This window comes from Cannabis sativa, chromosome 2 (genome assembly GCF_029168945.1).
Source record: "Cannabis sativa cultivar Pink pepper isolate KNU-18-1 chromosome 2, ASM2916894v1, whole genome shotgun sequence".
In the NCBI taxonomy this organism is placed as follows: Eukaryota; Viridiplantae; Streptophyta; class Magnoliopsida; order Rosales; family Cannabaceae; genus Cannabis; species Cannabis sativa.
Genome location: NC_083602.1, coordinates 17,446,542 through 17,466,391, shown reverse-complemented (window position 1 = coordinate 17,466,391; position 19,850 = coordinate 17,446,542). Strand labels below are relative to the sequence as shown.

Sequence of the window (19,850 nt, the reverse complement as noted above, 5' to 3'; positions counted from 1 at the left end):
GAGACCCTATATTTATAGGTGAGATACTCCATCAGTATCTGCGCCACATTAATTGTCAGAATATTTTGACAATTAATTCAGGAAATCAAATCAGGTAATGAATATAGAAATCTGACCATATATAGAATATTACATAATTGATTTTGTCCAGATTCAATGAATATAAAATATTCATTTATCAGAAAATCAATTATTTATTTATTTCCTTAAATAGAAAATCATTTCCTTAATTAGAAAATAATTTCCATAAATAAAATATTCTAATAGAGTATACAATTAAAATTAAAATCCCAAATACTCCCCTTTTTGTTTATCTATACGGGCCAAAGACAAAAAGAAACCAAGATTTTCTAAAAAATTAAGATCTGAAAAACAATCATGATCAACAATTAAATAAAATATAAAGAATAAGAAATGAAATTTTAAGAGAAAACTCATAAAAAATTTACCAAACAAAGCACATGTTGATACTTACCAAAAGAAAGACAAATGACCAATTTTTTTTTAGCCCAACAGTCAAGTCACACGATATTTTTTTTAATTATTATTTTTTTTTTCAAAAAACTAAATATTTTATACAAAAATCAAGTTATTCTAATGCATGCATCTTTCCAAGATTCATAAAAATGACACATAACCATATTATGCTTTCAAAGATCATAAGAATTTAGTATCTCAAATACAAACCATACTTACGAGATGTTGAGAAAAAATAGACAAGTTACATAAAATGTGAACCAAGATTTTTTTTACTAGAAGAGACTTACAAACTTGTACACACTTGTCAAACATTAGTGTGTGCAATGAAAATAAGATCATTGTCCTTGGCAAGATTTTTATTTTTTGCCTTTTTCAATTTGATCCCACAACTGGATTCTGTCACACCATACTGAAGGTAGCCATTTTCTATAGTAGTGCATCATCTTTATAACTCTTAATTACAAAATTTCAGCTTACTCAAAAGATGGCTTTCACACCTCAGTATGGGTAGCTCTATTTTAGCAAGAGGCCTAACAAGAAACTGAAACAAAAATCGTTCAACTCTATACATTAATACTTTAGTTTATCTTGATCACACATATGTAAGTAACTTGAATCTTTTAACCCAACCTCAAATGTATGAAGAGTACAAGAGGCTAAGCTAATTATCATCCAAAAGCATAAACTTGTTCTGTCAACAAAGAATGAAAGAATGATAGATGCAAGATAAGAACTACTAAAAATTTTGGACAAAATGGAGAACCAAATGAAAAGAATTAAATAATGCGAACCCCAAAAGATTTTTCGAGGGAGTCAAACTGACTTGAATTTAGGGCTGTAGTAAAAATATCAGCCAATGGCTTTTCAGTATCAAAATATTCCAACTGCAATGTTGGGTTGTCAACAAGTTCTCTAATAAAATGATGTCTTATATCAATGTGTTTTGTACGAGAATGTTGAACAAGATTTTTAGAAATACATACAGCACTGGTATTTTCACATGCAGAATAACAAGTAAGAACAAATGTGAGAGTGTAGCAATTATCAACAGATCCAAACCCTTGTAAAATGCATTATTTATTGCTGTTAAGAACAAAGCAATGATCATTGTCAAAATTGACGGTATACCCTTCATCACAAATCTAACTAATGCTAAGTAAATTAGCTTTTAGTCCTTCAATAAGCATAACATTTTTCAACCTTAGTAACCCTTCAAAATTGAGAGTTCTCATAACAATGACATTTCTTGTTAAACCATTGCCAAACGTGACCTCATCACATTGCATTGGTCTGATATTCACTAAAAAATTCATGTCGCCTGTCATATGTCTACAACAACCACTGTCAAAATACCACATTTGAGAAGCAGCACTTTTATCAGAAAAACCAGCTAGACATTTTTCTTTTTCAATCCATTTTTGTTTCAAAGCACTATGTTTTTTCTTTTTGAAAAAATTTCAAATTACCAAAATAATTTGTTCTGTACAAATTTTGCATGGTGAAACATTTAGGTCGAATGTGATCATCCTTTCCTTCTTGATATTTTGCAAAATGGTGCGATGTTTAGAGACCCTGGCAAAGGATGCAGCATTATAAATTTGTTCCAGTGAAGACCAAATCTCAGTAGCAGTGGAGAAGGCTATGATCTATCCAAGCATGTCGTCATAGATGGAGGCATACATCCAGCTCATAAGCAACTGATTTAATTTGTGCAAAGACATAAAATTAGGGTTAGGTTGAGTAGGCTCATTGGGAAGAAATTGAGGAGGGCAAACTGAGTTGTTGTCGATGAAGCTCTCTAGGTTGTTGGTGATGACAATATTGAGCATTTGCATCTTCCAAACCAGATAGTTATTTTCATCAAGTTTAATGGAGATGGTTTACTAAAGGAAAATGTGAAGAGAATTGCGAGAAAGAAACAGAAGTAGTGTTTGTCTGTACTATTTTTGTTTGGCCATTTTGGGGCTGTTGATTTGCAAGTAAAGTGTAGAAGTTGTACTAATCTCAGACGCCATTGAAGGAGTTGTAAGTGCTCTGATACCATGTCAAAATCAATAAGCAAATGTTGTATATTCTTCAAATCATAATGTAGTTGGTAAAGAGTAGTATATATGTAGGTACAAAAGTATGACCATAAAAGCGAAGGACACTTGTCCACTAGGGTAAAATAAAAAAGAATAGAAAAGCAATTGTAAATTACATTATAGTTCATTAGGAAACTTAATTAATGTAAATTAAGAATCCTTTTTAAAAATAAATAAATAACCCTTTAGCATGAAAGTTGTATATGCTATTGTATGTAGTGTTTTTTTTTCGGAACAATGAACATTACTGTATTTAGTGTTTAGTACAAGAGAAATATAAATAAATGTATGTATTTTTATGAGGGTAGATATACTATTTAAAAGAAATCTTTTACATACTCTTTTGATCTACACATAATGTAGTGTCCTCCTACCAACCACTAAAAGATCATCAAGAGCTTTAAAAATCACAACCCCAGTTATTGATATTCATGCCCTGCTTCATTATACGTGACACACTCTCTTTATGGCTCAAAAAAAGCTTGCTGGTATGGGAAAAGCATAATTAATTTATTTTCAACTTCCCAGCTGAGGAGCATATAATAAATTAATAATGTTTAATCTAAGGGCCCACTAGTAGTAACGAATAATAGAATTTTAGGGTGACAGAGCTGTTGGAGAGTAATTATCATCCTTTTAATTTTCTTTTTCTTTTTCAACTAATAAAATGTTTAAAGCTTCTATTTTCTATATAGACTATATTTATATATACTTGGTTCATCTCCCAGCAGGTCACATCTCACACAGTCTGATTTTAGTATTATCTCTCGAATTCGTGGCCTTGAGTTAAATGAGTCTCGCCACATGACTACACTATTTTATAAAAACCATTTTCTTCCAAGTTGCCACTAAATTTGTTTAATGTAACATCATGTTCACACATACACAGCGGCGGACCACATTGTAGCGAGAGTGGACAGTCATTCCCTACAAAAGAAAATCAGGAAAAAAAATATATATGTATTTTAATTAGTTACAGCATATATTTGTATTAAAAAAAATGATATTTATAGACATAATAATAAACTTTGTGTAATGGTTAAATTAGATTACCAATATGTTAGAGGATAAAATTTCAAATCCTACTAATTACACTTTATTTTTTCTTTTTAAATTTATTTTTGCCCTCTGCTTTTACAAAAAAATTACGGTCCCCTCACTATAATTTTTGGGTCTGCTAATACCATTTTTTGTGTCATACAGTTATTGATGTAATTAAATATCAAGTTCCACATAACTAAAAAAAAATAACTTTTAAACAATATTGCTAACTAATTGTAAAATTCCATTTATAAAAAGTGTTGCACCACTAGTGCACAACAATTCTCTATATTTAAATAGATATGTATCTATATAAACTATTAAATATTCGTGGTAAAAAATTTATTACTCTACTTATAAAACTAGAAATTGCTTTTTGTTTGGTTTTGGATCATTATTTATTACATCCAAATGAGAACCCACATTAAATCTCAACCCCATGATTTCACCAAGGGAAATTAATTAGTAATTAAGACTACCAGACGCCAATAAAACCAGCTTTCTTTCAACACATTATCAAAACAACTAAAATATTAATACAAATTTAAAACACCTTCAGAGTTGTTACTATTAATTCCAAAATAAATAAAATTAAATGCATTTATTAAAAGCATGCATATATATGTAGATAAAAGGTTACAATATTAAATGAAAATCATGATACACCAAACGATATACAAGTAGCAAATGGGTTTAAAACTTTTTTGAACTTTGTATAATTGTAATAACACAAATTCACGGGCATTCTCTCACTTTGGGTTCCAATCCCACCCCACATCGTATAAAAAAAAATACATTAACAGCACCCACCGCACCCAACCCAACTCACCCAATAACAAAATCACCTGTTTCTCTTCATCATCATCAGCTAACTCACGAGCCTATTTATGAAAACCCCCCCATCAGCCCCCTCAACCATTTTTATTACTATTATTAATTATTATTATTATTAAAAAAAAAAAAAAAAAAACTCCTCTTATAAATAGACCCTCTCCCGTTCCTTAAACTTTCCCACCAACAAAATATCAAACCTTCTTCTATCTCTTTTTCTTTTTCTTATTATTACTCTCAAAGCCAAACTAAGTACTTAAACACTCTTGTTCATACTATACATATTATATATATGTCATCAGCTAATAATAAGATGAATAATATTATGAGTGTTAATAATAATCATGAACGTGTAGTGATGGTAGTAGTGTTGTTATTGTTAGTATGTTGTTTGGATGTTTCAATGGGAGGTAGAGCCATTCCTTCAAGTGCTCCAAGCACGGTGGTGAGGCCTTTAGCGACAGATGATGTTCAAGCATATGTGACAATGAGGCCCCATTTGAATCCTGGGCAGAAGCAAGTTTTCAGGGAAAGAGATTTCAAGGGTTGCCTTCCTAAAGGGTTTCGTCATGCCTCGGCTCCTAGCCGATTTGTCAACTACCACACTCTTGGTGCCACTTCTGGCTGCTCCTCCATCAATAAGCACACCAACCCAAAGAAGCCTTAATTAATTTATGGCTGTGTGAATTAGGGTCTTTCCTCCCTAACTCACTATATTTTTGGTGAAAGCTGCCTCTCCAGCCAGTTGGTCATTACGACTTTTTTGTATATGCATGGATGAAATATATATGGGGATATATATGTGTTCTCCAAGAGTGATATTATATGTGATCAACTTGATCACATATATTATATATATAGCCTTCATTACTTATGTATTTTTTTTTCCAAAGTTTTGGTAACGAAAGTGGAAGTTTTTTGGACCCCGGAGTCTGATTATATTTATTTTTTCATTAATGGTTAAGTTCTATAAAGTGTGAGTTTGTATGTATGTATGTTCTTTCATCAGGTGCCAGGCCTAAAAAATTTAAGAAATATTGCAAAGAAATTTGATGAATCTGTATGGTAGAATTGCTAATTAGGATGTTTCAAAAAAAAAAAAAGAATTGCTAATTAGGATAAACAATAACTAATAGCCCATTAATATCAATAGTTTAACCACAAAAAGTGACGTTTTATAATCTTTAATTTATTTTTATTTAATTAAAATATATAATTCACTATTAAATTGCGGCATATAGTAATATGATTATATTTTGCATATTTTCATTCTACTATTTTCTCTTTCATATTTCATATTCATTGTATTTAGTGTTCTTTAGAATCAAAATCCAATATGTCTAAATAAAATTAACTAATTAAAATTCTTTATATTACAAGTTAATTTTTTTTTAAGAAAATATAAACAATTGTATTTGTATGTGTGAATTGTACCAGCTTATAAGTTATAACTGTATGCTCAGAGTAAAACTTTATCAAAAACGAATAAACCATATTGAAATCAAAGTCATTTGATAAATAGTGTTAAATGAATAGGTCACAAAATGGTGGTTTTTATAAATGAGGCATGAAAAGGTGTCACCCAGCGGCCCAACATAAATTGTAGCCTATATATATATATACTCGTGAGTTTGGGGAATTTTAGCCGTCCTATATATAATCATCATAAATGCTACATACAAATACAATATATTTATATATATATATATATATACTTAGGTGATTGTTACGTGTCGAGCGCGTAGTGTTAGTTTTATTTAATATTTTAGTTTTTTATTTTAATTAATAATTAAAATAGTATAATTATTTGAACGATTTGTTTTATAAAAATAAAATATGTGTCAGTATATTTAGTAAGTAAAACATAGTTGTGTTATAATAATGTATGTTATTAATAATAAAATGTACATTAATCTTCTAATTGAAAAAAGTTCTATTATCTCATTTCATATTTAATAATAGCTACACAACTATATATTTATAGACTTTCACATTCTTTGCAAATTACTAATAAACACCAATAATATTTTCATATTCTAATATTTTTCAACCTTCTCCTCTTGGTGGTAAAATTAAAAATAAAACTAAAAATAAGCACAAACATATAAGGTAAATACTAATTTCAGCCTATTTCATCTTTTTTTTTATTATCTTTTCTAGATATTTTATATATATTTTTCTTTTTTAAAAAATAAATAAAAAAATTATTAATATTCTCCCAAAATAGGTTTGTTAGAGAGATATGTGGCTAAGATGATTTTTTTAATTTAAAAAGAGATTATTAATATTTAAAAGATGGTTTATTTAAAAGATTATTTAATTTTTTGGGTTTAATTATTGGGTTGTGTCAGTATATTTAGTAAGTAAAACATAGTTGTGTTATAATAATGTATGTTATTAATAATAAAATGTACATTAATCTTCTAATTGAAAAAAGTTCTATTATCTCATTTCATATTTAATTATAGCTACACAACTATATATTTATAGACTTTCACATTCTTTGCAAATTACTAATAAACACCAATAATATTTTCATATTCTAATATTTTTCAACCTTCTCCTCTTGGTGGTAAAATTAAAAATAAAACTAAAAATAAGCACAAACATATAAGGTAAATACTAATTTCAGCCTATTTCATCTTTTTTTTTTATTATCTTTTCTAGATATTTTATATATATTTTTCTTTTTTAAAAAATAAATAAAAAAATTATTAATATTCTCCCAAAATAGGTTTGTTAGAGAGATATGTGGCTAAGATGATTTTTTTAATTTAAAAAGAGATTATTAATATTTAAAAGATGGTTTATTTAAAAGATTATTTAATTTTTTGGGTTTAATTATTGGGTTTATTTTTTAACGCGAGATCAAACCTAATCGTTAAACTTAACAGAATATTCTTTTATTTTTAAGTATATTCTGTTAAACCAAGAATGTTAAACCAAGAAATGCCGTTAGATAGGCACTTTTGGGAAAATTATGCCATCTATTTTTCGCGCCATTTACGTGTGAAACTTTTTTTTAAAAAAAAAAGCATTATCTGTCAATTCTCTGGCTCTAATGTCCATATAGTCCATACTTCAAAATATTGTATTGATTTGCAGCATTACTCATGTTTTATAAGTAGCTTAATGCTAATAGTCTCAGCCATTATTATTTAATTAGATATGTTTGTGTATTGTATTATAATGATTATATTATATAATTTTTGTTTTTGTATTTTTTTAAAGAAAAAAAATGGTCTCCGTGCCAAAAAAAATAGCAAGACACCGCAGTGTAATTTCATCCTTTATAATTATTAATGGAAAATTTGATAAAACATGCTTATATAAGACAAAAATAACAAATTATACTAAAGTTAAATTACTATTGTTAATCAATGTAGGTTTATTTTTCATATGTTCCCAAATTACTCTTCTTATATCAAAAACATCACCCATTCTCTTTTTTTTATGGCATAAATTTTAAGCAAATATCAGATCACTATCGAACTACCATCGAACTACTATCAGACCATATCATGCCTTTATAAACTATCAGACCATATCGTGTCTTTATCAATCATCGGACTACTATCGGACTTTTATCTCTAACCTCCAAATTACACTACTATCGTATCTACTATCGTAACCTATTGTACCCCATTATACCCCCATCATACCATATTGTGCGTCTGTCCGTTCAACGATGGTGTTCTGGATTGTGGGTCATTTGTCACGCACTAGATAGAACCAGAGAGAGAGAAGGTCGTGGGTCGTCAATCGATGCAACAAAGAGAACCAGAGAGAGGAGGGTCGTGTCGTGGGTGGTGGTCACAAATGTTCAACGGTGGTTTCAGTGGTAGAGTTTGGTGAGAACCAAAGAAAGGGGGAGAGATAACGTGCTGGAGGGAAAGAGAGAAAGGTTGGGTGGATTTTTGAAATGGGAGGAGTAATTTGGGGTATATAACAAAGAGATTTTTTCATAAATATGAGAAAATGTAATATAGTTTACTTTTTTATGGCATAAATAAATAATACCATGGGTTAGGGATTTTTTTATTTTTTACATTTATATAGGCTATTTTATGCTATATTTTTGTAAAAAAAAAAAATCTCATATTTGTAAAACAATAATAAGTTTCGCTGGAGAAGTCACCGGCGTCGGAAAAGTCGTCGAAAAAGTTATTGTCCCCATAAAAGTCACTGTCGTCAGAAATATCGTCGGAAAAGTCACCGTCGCTGAAAAAATTATTGGAAAAGTCATCAGAAGTAGATGTCTTAGATATAACTAAAAATAGAACTAGTTCTATAACATAATGAATAAAAACAAATAACTCAAATCGGTTATAATTGAAATATAACCGGTTCTATAACATAATGAATAAAAATAAATAACACAAAATAACTCAAACAAGTTATAATTAAAATAAAATCGGTTCTATAACAGTGTTATAATGAATAAAAACAAATAACACGAAATAACTCAAATCGGTTATAACTAAAGGATACTTGTTCTTCACAGTCATTTTGTTTAATTCCCAATAGTCAATACACATACATAAAGATCCATCTTTCTTCTTAACAAACATTAATACATGAGCTCGCCAGGGTGACACACTAGGTCGTGAATATCCTAGGTCAAGCAACCCCTGAAGCTGAATTTTTAATTCCTTTAAGTTCTGTCGGAGCCATTCTGTAAGGTGCTTTAGAAACTAGTTCTGCTCTAGGTGCTAGATCGAAGATGAAATCAATTTCTCTGTGCGGTGGTAAACCCGGTAGTTCATCAGGAAAAATATCTAGAAATTCCTAAACCACCCTGACGTCCTCTGGCCAAACTATCTCAGGCCGTGTGGTATCCAATACCACGGCCAGAAACCCTAAACATCCGTCTTGTAGCAAATCTCTAGCTGCTAATACTGAAATCACTAGAATCCGGGATCCCTGAACCAATCCCACAAAAACAAACTGTTCTTCGCCCTCAGGTTGGAAGATCACCATCTTCCGTTTATAGTCAATACTAGTTGAGTACTTGGATAAGAAATCCATTCCAAGTATATTATCGAAATTTGCTAAACCCATTTCTATTAAGTCAGCACTCAACTCCCTATCCTCAATTCTGATCGGCATAGACATAATCCACCTTTTGGAGATGACTAATTCTCCGCCAGGCAATAGGGTTCCAAACCCTTTATCATAACCGTCATGCGGTCTATCCAATTTATTAAAAATTCTAGCTGCCACATAAGAGTGAGTGGCCCCAGAGTCAAACAATACAGAGAAATAAGAGTTGTTGACCGAGAGCTAACCTGTTACAACTGAGGGGCTAGCCTGTACATCTGCCTGAGTTAGAGTAAACACCCTTGTTGGAGCGGGTTTTGCTGTTGACTTTTGTTCCTCTTTCTTAAGCTGCGGGGAATCTCTTTTGTAATGTCTTGGCAACCCACACTGGAAACATCCTTGCCCTCTCCACTCACCCAGATGATGCTTTTTACAACTGAGACACTCCGGGTAAGTGTATCGGGTTCCAGAACCACCCTGACAGTTTCCTTGACCTTGGTTCCCCCAGAACCTCTTATTCTGACCTGAGCCACCGGGTGTAGTTGGTGCCTTTCATTTCTGATCAGTGGTCGAGCCACTACCACCCCTACCATAACTGGAGGTAGGAGGAGTAGGGGCCCTACCAACAACCTGAGTCCCGCGAGACTCCTGAGTGCACTCCACTGCGCTCTCAGCTCCTAGTGCCTTCCCCACCATGTTAGCATAGGTGGTGTTGTCGTCAGTAGTAATCATAAGATCATGTCCTATCTTTAGATTTAATCCATCTAGGTACTTTTCTTTCTTGCTAAAATCGGTTCATACAATTCCCGAGGCCGACCTAGCTAATCGATCGAACTGAGTTATGTATTCAATAACACTCATATTCTCCTTCTGGGTCAGCTGGGTAAATTCTTTTCTTTTTTCACTTTTGACCGCTTCGTTGTAGTACTTTGCATTAAACAACTTCTAGAACTTTTCCCAGGACATAGTAGTAACATCACAAGTCAGGGACACCATGTCCCACCAAACCAGGGCATCCTCTTGGAACTGGAATGTGGCACAGGCCACTCTGTCATTACTGGTGACGCCCATGAAATTCAAAATTCTTGTAATAACCGTCAGCCACTTCTCGGCTTTCATCACATCGGGACCACCCAGAAAGACTGGAGGTGCCTGTTTGCGAAACCTTTCATACAATGGTTCCATTCGATTCACTGCAGCAATCGATCCTGCCTGCACAGCAGCTGCACAGCAGGGGCAGGAGCCATCTGCATTTCTAGAGTAGACATTGCAGGAGCACTCTGTTGCCTCAGGCATCTGATTTCTTCCTCTTGCTCGTTAATTCTAGCTTGCATTGCTGCAAACATGTTATCCCATTCTTGGGCAGCCTGCAGCGGGTTAACATCACCCCGACCTCGTGCCCTGCCTCTAGGGCCTCTGCCTCAGCCACGAACATTCAGGCTAACTCCTAACCGCCACTAGACCCGATCGAGTTACCCTGACTCCTGGTCTTTTTCCTGGCGTCCATACTATTAGAACAGCCTGCGTAACCAAGAGCTAGTCTGGTCAGATCACGATCAGGCTACTAATATGCTTCCTAGCAAGCTTTTCTTAAAAGATACTATTAAAATAAACTAATAAAGCAATAAAGGCTTACTGAACCGTGAGACGAGCTGATCGTTGATGATGATTGTACATGTCGTGACGATCTTCGGAAGACAACCTGGCGGCTCTGATACCAAATTGTAACGCCTTACTAGTTTAGGCGTGTTAACGTGATTTTTAACTTAACTGTGTAGCTCATTGCTAATCAACGAGTTTATTGAAAATCGTAAATAATTAAAACTTTATTATTCTAATTATATATACCAAAATAACATAGTTGTATCAAACTGGGATCCCGTTTTACAAAATATTTACAAACATTTCACAGTGCATATAACAAAAGTTTGTTGCCTAGCGACTACAAAATAAGCCCAACTATCCTAAAGATCGTACGCTCCAGGCCTAGTCCTGACATGTACAATCTTCATCTGCTCGCTCTCACGGCTACTCAACCTTAGCTTTGCCCTTACCTACACATGCAAACAATATCTGTGAGTCGACAGACTCAGTAAGAAAAGCATAAATAATAGCATAGCATTAACCCGGATTATAATCAAGCTCCCATACACCTAACCATAACCCTATCCCCGTGTCCAAAATGGTTCTGAGTCAAGAACGATCGTACGATAGTAATACTGACTATAATATTAGCCTTTACTCGGTACACTAGTCATACTCTAGTTGCACCAATGTGATACTGTCAAGTAGTACAATACTATCGACCATAATATTAACCTATACTCGGTGCGCTAGTCATACTCTAGTCATACCGATGTGATACTGTTGAATAGTACTTGAGCCAACATACATTTATCGATATCAAATATAATACTAAATATATTGATATCGCTATTATAATATAATCTAACAATCTTAACTAACATGCATGCTAAACATGGAAACACATATGCATATCATTATACTAATCTTAACTCGTTTCCAAATTTAGGTGTGTCGGCCAACCTGAGTGGAACAGCTGCTCAACGAATTACAGGTTCCTAAATCATATAATTCGTAAAAATGGTGAGTGACACGCTAAATTAATTTTCGGGGACTTAACTTTGAAACTAAAAGTTTTCCTATCGATGAATAACATGGCAATACCCTAAATATCGCAAAAATGAGGAATACTAGAGTTCCTAAAAATATCCCAACCAGTGAACCAGTTCCCTAACCAGAATTTGAGTTCTGTGAGGTTTCCTGGAGACCAACCAGTCGACCGGTTCCTACAGGTCCCCCTGAACTGGTCGATCAGTTCAGTGTAGGAAACACTCAAAAATTCACTACACCCTCAATTCGACCCCAAATTTTACCAAACCTTCTAGACTTGCTTAATATATCACAATAGACATATTTCATGCAACTGAACATCATAACACACTCAGAATCAAAAATTATCATTAAAAACTAAAACTCAAACTTTGTCTAACAACCACAACAAGCCATGAACTAGCTTCAAAACAGCTCAATTAACCTAATTTGAACTTCGAAAAATCATCTCAAACAGTAAGAACAACTACAGAATCCCTAATTCACAATTCATGCAAAAACTCACTACTTGAAGCTTAAGAAAACATAAAGAAGAAGGTTAGGAAGTTTTACCAGGATTGGAACTTCAACAAGGAAGCAAAGATGGCTCTGAATTGCAGGAAAAACAACCCTAAATTGCGGGTTTTCCAAGGGGTTCGAGAGAGAGGGAGTGAAGAGAGAGAGAAGACAAATTTGATTTTTCTTTCCTTGGGTGAAAAAAAAATGAAATAAAACCATAATAATCCATTTACTAACTCGTCTAATATCAGCATATAGCACTCATATTATTCCACTAAAAGACAAAGTATCATAGGGCAAAAAGACCATTTTACCCCCACATTAACCAAAAAGTTACAAAACCTCCTAGAGGTAATTTGGTCAATTCTAAAATCTCAACTATTCCCGACATTCCCAATATCTAACTATATTGCTCCACTATACTTAAAATACTAAAATGTGATTCTAATGGCCAAACGTTACTTTTCGATGTTGTCAAGCACAAAACATGCAAAAACATAAAATTCCATACATGGCAAATATAATACATCATGAATTCAAATAAATCTCCATACAATAGTAAATCATAATTATTATTAAAATTTCATAAATAAACTCTAATTATTTGCTAATTCCAAAACAAAGCTAAGCGGTCTTTACGGTTATAATTCATGTAATGCAACAGTCAATATATATATTAACAATAAAAAATATAAGACTTTCCACCACGATTATTACAACCTTAAAATTTTTATAGTATAATTGTTCCATGCATTATTGTTTAACACAAGAATTTTAAATTATAAAATTAATTTAAAAGTTAAATTAATAATAAATAAAATAAATAAATCATGTCTTTACAAGGGTAGCAATTCGATCATTTATAGTACATTTGAAGCACCTCATAATTATCTAAAGTTGTCATAGACTATCAAATTTGGATAAGATCGACAGTAAATCAAGATCGTTCAGATATTTTTTTAGTACAAAAATTTTCCTCTATTTATAATATCTGTTTTTTATTTGAAAAAATTTATTATTCAACTTTTCAGATATTATTATTATTATTATTGCATGTGTCATTTTATGGTTCACTATTATACTTTTTGTAATACAATCATTAATATATATTAACAAATAAAAATTTAAGACTGTTCACTACAATAATTACAAATTTTACAATTTTTATAGTATAACAATTGTTCTATATTAGAAAATATTAAAGAAATTTAAATTATTATTTAGAAAAAAAATAAAGAATTCAAATTATTAAATTAATTTAAAAACTTAAATTAAAAAGAAAAACATTATTTTTGAAAAAATTGAACTCTGATATAAGATAATTTTACTACTTACACTATAATTATATTATTAGTTATATTAATTATTGTAGAATTAATTAACTTAATATTTTATACTTACAAGTAGAGAATAAAATTAATTAAAAATAAACATATAAATTTCAAATTAAAGAACTAATTAATTAAAAATTATAAATTTAGAGCTAGGTGTGAAGTTTGGTTAGTTGAAACTAATTAATAATATTTAAAATTATTTATAAATGAAAAAAATTATAAATTATAATTAAATTTTCAAAAAATTAATTTAAACCTCTATATATTAATTGATTTGCATTAAATTGCCTCTATTAACTACTTTCTCCTCTTTCCAAATCAAAACCACGAGATCTAAAGTAAAATTATCAAACTTAAAGACATTCTCAGCCTTCTGACGACGGCCCCACAGGACAGATAATGATCATAAATAACATAATCAAATAAACGAGAAGAATTCCGTGAAATATCTTTCAGTTCCTTTTAATTGATTCATCTAAAATAACTTTTTTTTAAAAAAAACATTGCAACACGACAGTATAAAGTTAATCACGGAAACAAGGAGAGCCTGCTTCTCTACTGTGTGGGGGAAAATGAAATCATTGCTAAATACGAAACTAGAACAAGTCTTGGGAGCAGAGGTAAAGCCTAGCTATACAAATCATCTTCCTCAGCCGCACCAGCAGAAGCTGCAAATGGATCTGAACCAGAACCCCCGGTTGCCGACTCAGCAAACCTAAATTCTGTTCCGAATCCCCGAGACTGCTGCAAGGTCTGAGCAAATGCCTGGTATTTGCGTATGTCGGCATCACTAACACTCCTCCTAGCATACTTCATAGACTCCTCGAAATGGGCAGCTTTGATCTCTGACACTTCATCCTCCTCCATGTCCTCATCCATGGCCTCTGGATTATCCTTTCTCCTTCTTTCCTTCTCTATATCCTGTATTGTATTGAGAAGATCGTTAAAAATCACAACAAAAGATTGCATAGGCTTAAACAACTATACAAGACAACAAATATGTAAACAATTGCAAGGCTAATCAAAGCAATTAACCCAAGAACAAACCTTTTCTATATTCTCCCTTATGGCGTATTTGCACGCTCGCTGACATATCTCTGTGATATCAGCTCCACTGAAGCCTTGAGTATACTTTGCCAAAGCCCTCAAATCAACATCTTTTGAGATTGGCGACTTTCTCAAGTTAGCTTTAAAGATTTGGTGACGTGAATCTTCATCGGGGAGAGGAATGTAAATTAATTGATCTAGACGTCCTGGACGCAAAAGAGCTGGGTCGATAATATCAGGTCGGTTAGTGGCTCCAATGATAAAAACAGTTTTCTTTGCTGACATGCCATCCATTTCAGTAAGAAGTTGATTCAGAACCCTATCAGCAGCACCACCAGCATCTCCACTACTGCTCCCTCTCTGTAATATTGCAAAACAAAAATTAGTTGCAAAAACAAAGATCACTGAATCGGATACATGGGGATAGAAGGAAACAAGCAATCGAGATCGAAGATTCCACCAACTCCATTGAGCTTAGAACTATTCAAAACTCCAAAGAATTACTTAAGCCAACTTAGATGATTTCATATAAAAGTGCACATACCTGGGTAGCAATAGAGTCAAGCTCGTCAAAGAACAGGACACATGGTGCAGATCCTCGAGCCTTGTCAAAAATTTCTCGAACATTGGCTTCACTCTCCCCAAACCACATAGTGAGCAATTCAGGACCTTTGATACTGATGAAATTTGCTTGACACTCATTTGCAATTGCCTTAGCCAGCAGAGTTTTTCCACATCCAGGGGGTCCGTAGAAGAGGACTCCTTTGGAAGGTGACATGCCAAATTTCTCAAACTTCTCAGGGTGCTCAACAGGATATTGAACAGTCTGTAAGGACACAAAACATAGAAGAATGTTATTTCTGTAAATAGATTCAAAATTACAAGACTTTAAGTTAAAGTCACTTCAGTAAAAACAATAACTACCTCCTGAAGCTCCCGCTTAACATTCTCAAGACCTCCAACATCATCCCAGCTGACATTGGGGACTTCAACAACCTGAAAAACAAATAAATAATTATTAGCACAACAGCAAAAGCTACAAATCTCAAGAAAAAGCAAGTTTCTCTTTTTTTGACCACACAAGGGAGGTACACAAAAGAGCCTCACCGTTTCACGCAATGCAGAAGGATTGCTTGTTCCAAGTGCAGTTTGGAAGTGCTCATTCGTGACAGCCATGGAATTTAGTATCTCAGCATCAATAGTTTCATCTTCCAAGTCTATCACATCCATTTTCTCTCTAATACATTGCAGTGCAGCTTCAGTGCAGAGAGCAGCAAGATCAGCTCCAACATATCCATGGGTTTCTTTTGAGATTCTTTCCAAGTCAACCTGTTGGAAACATTTTTTGGCAATTAGCGGGAAAAAAATACAAGAAGGTTGCTGGTTCATGTAGAATGTACATGATCAATGGTTTGTTACAGTAGCCTTTTTAGAAGTTTAAGAGAGGGGGTTTTAAGAAAGAAAAAAAATACAATGTTAAACTTACATCATCAGACAGTTTCATGTTCTTGGTATGTATACGCAGAACTTCAAGGCGGCCAATTTCATCTGGAACCCCAATATCTATCTCCCTGTCAAACCTGCCAAACCTTCTCAAAGCTGGATCGATACTATTTGGACGATTTGTAGCACCCATGACAATAACATGAGCACGAGATTTCAGCCCATCCATCAAAGTCAGAAGCTGTGAAACAATGCGCCTCTCGACTTCCCCATGAGTTTTCTCACGCTTAGGAGCAATTGAATCAATCTCATCAATGAAAATGATGGACGGGGCATTCTTCTCAGCTTCTTCAAATGCCTTTCTGAGATTGCTTTCACTTTCTCCGGCCAATTTAGACATGATCTCAGGACCATTAATACAGAAGAAGAAAGCACCAGTCTCATTAGCCACAGCTCTAGCTATCAGTGTCTTTCCAGAACCTGGAGGTCCATAAAGAAGAATTCCTTTGGGCGGTTTCACTCCAATTGATTTAAAAAGTTGAGGATGCCTTAGTGGAAGCTCCACTAACTCCCGGATTTGAGCCATCTGCTTCCTTACACCACCAACATCATCATAACCAACTTCATCCAACCGTTCCTCATCCTCCCTTTTAACAGGCTCCCCCTCGCAGAAGATTTCAGTGTCTGGAGAAACCACACAATACTCCCCAGGTTCAGTTTCGATGACTTTGAACTCCACGCTTCTCATCCCTCCCCTTACAAGAAACAGATCCCCCTTTCGCACTGGACGATAGGCTTCCAAAAAGTAAGCTGTAGAGATAAAGTGGTTAACAATGTAAGACCAAATTGAAAAAGATGAGAGAGAGAGAGAGTAAAATAATATTGGACACAAAATAATAAAGAATTGATTACAGAACAAAAGGAGAAAAGAGCAAATGCAGCAGGTTTATACTCACGTTTCAAGAAAGCATCAAACAGATTCCCCGTAACACCTTCAATAGTATCATCCACTGGCAGTATGTGGACACGCTTTCCATACTTAACATCAGGGCATTGGTGTACAGACACCACATCACCAAGACGAACTCTTAAATTTGATCTAACGACCTTGTTCATCCTGATCTTTGCCTCCTCACAGGTATCATCAGCAAGTGCAATGCATACAGTATCCTTTCGTTTCTTTCCCTGCAAAAACAATCATGAAGATAAAGGGACAAGTAAAAAAGAAAGTGCAGCAATAACAGAAATAGAAAGTAAAAAGGAGGGAAAAAAAACATAAAACACCAGAGCATTTGAGACTAGAGTTTCAAATAATGCCAGAATAAACTTGATCCATAATATATTGACAGAAAAATTATCAAACAGAAAACCAAATATCTTATGTTTTGTTCAACAGACAATATTTGGAATGGCCAATTTTATTTCAAACCACTTGCAACTCAATCTTAGAAATAACTATTACATAGTCTAGAAAGCCCTTACCTTTAAAAACTACACAGTAAACGATCTAAGACAAAATCATGTCTATAATTGCTTTTGCATTATATTAAATAACGACACAGCAACTAAAACATATGAAGACACGGAAACCTGTAGAAAGTTTAACTTGTTAATATGGTTCCTAGAATAAAATTGCTACGAAGGAAAATGGGTATACCAAATGTTTTCTTTTACGCATGTACCTCTACAAACCAAAAAATCTAAAGAACAAAGCACATCGGACATAAAAAGCTATCAGCAATTCAGCATAAAGCATAAACTTTGAAAACCCTCATCAAAATCCCGAATTAATATATTCACATACAAAGGGCGCAGTTACCAGTCGTTACCCTACTCATACCCACATTTCAACTCATATCATAAAAAACGTAAACCCTAAATTTTCCACATGAAATTATTCGTCCTAGCCAAAAGGTTATAAATATTTCTACTGTAAGTATTCGTGTATACCCCAGTACCTTGATGAGGATCGTATCTCCACGGAAAAGCTGCAACTTTTCCATGGTATTAGGGTGAATCGAAACGACGGAGTTGTCGTCATTAATAGCCTCATCCACAACCAATCGGTTCGGCGACTTCTTACGCTCCAGAATAGCCGTTGAGAAATCCTTCTTGCTAAAAAATAAAATACAACAAAACCGTCAATTACAATTATATAACATACATACACAGAATAATAAAAAAAAAATGTAGAGCGAGTTGACTCACGTTTCGGATGATTCAGCTTTGTCAGTCATGGCGGATGAGTCGATCTTAGAGATCAGAAACTCGTAGAAAAAGTGAGAGACGTTGAGCGTTTGTTTAGGCGAAGAAGCCAAAGAAATTCAGAAGAAAGTTTGAAGACTTCAAGAGTCTGAAATTCTGAACTTGTTTGGCAAGAAAGAAAATAAGGGAAACTATCTCTGTTATGCTTGGTTCTGCTGTGGTTACCTATTTATAAGAGAAAGTACTCTTACTTACCTGTTTTATTTATGTTAGGGAATTGGATTTAATTTTAGTTTTAATCTTTTACACCGACTCGCTTTATTTAATCAAAATATATTTGGATTATCTTTTCTCTTCTTTTCTTTTTTTTAAAGAATATATTTGATTATCTATTTTTTTGAAAAGACGATTTCATTATTTATTAAAAAAAATATTATGTATATATAAAAGAAATTATAAATTGTACTTTGCTTTTTAAATTAATAAAATAATTTGTTCTGGAAAAGAAATATGTAATAATTATAAATCTATTTATGCTTGATATTTTTAAAAATCAAATTAAAATATATTTGGATTATCTTTTCTTTCTTTTTCTTAAGGAAAGGAATATTTTGATTGTGTAATTTTAATTCAAAAAAGGATTTCATTATGTATACAGTATATTTAACCACTTATTAGAGAATACTAAATTAATTTATTTCTAAAAGTTTATTCTGTTGTTTCAAAAAAAAAAATTTATTCTGATTTTAAATTTTCTTTATTTATTAATTTATTTTTTATTACTTTTAAGTATTTTATTTTATTTTTGTATTTTTTTAAAATAAATAATTAATCATTTTAATTATCTTTCCTTTGTTTTAATTTTTTTTTATATATTTCCCTTATTTTAATTTTATAAATATACATATTTTTTTCATCTAACTTACAATAATAATATTACTAATATCATTAATATATTAACATATCATATCAGTTAAATATGTCTTGATTTCAAATTTCGTTACTTGAATTTCAATTTGTGACAGTCAGACGTCCCGTGATCCGTAAGGGGAAACACTGGGTAAGCTGTGCAATCCCACACCGCCTGGGGAAGGTCAAGTGGGATGATTCTGAGGCTGTGTAGGTATGGGACTACACAGTTGAAAAAGGGCTTAAATGGATTGATTGGTACTACCTATATCAACAAGGTGCATCTTGTTTTTCGGTATCCCAT

At 32.8% G+C, this 19,850-nt stretch overlaps 1 protein-coding gene across 1 annotated transcript; it reads right to left on the bottom strand.

The window, feature by feature from the left end:
* Positions 1–14,342: 14,342 nt before the first annotated feature.
* LOC115719693 (cell division cycle protein 48 homolog) lies at positions 14,343–19,013 on the bottom strand. Its single transcript, XM_030648838.2, has 9 exons — positions 18,641–19,013; positions 18,391–18,547; positions 17,389–17,617; positions 16,476–17,242; positions 16,097–16,318; positions 15,914–15,985; positions 15,534–15,815; positions 14,990–15,349; positions 14,343–14,863 (listed from the first exon to the last, which is right to left on the bottom strand). Exons 1-9 carry the CDS (start codon positions 18,667–18,669, stop codon positions 14,570–14,572), a joined length of 2,412 nt encoding a protein of 803 aa, XP_030504698.1. The 5' UTR covers positions 18,670–19,013; the 3' UTR covers positions 14,343–14,569.
* Between the last annotated feature and the right edge of the window lie 837 nt (positions 19,014–19,850).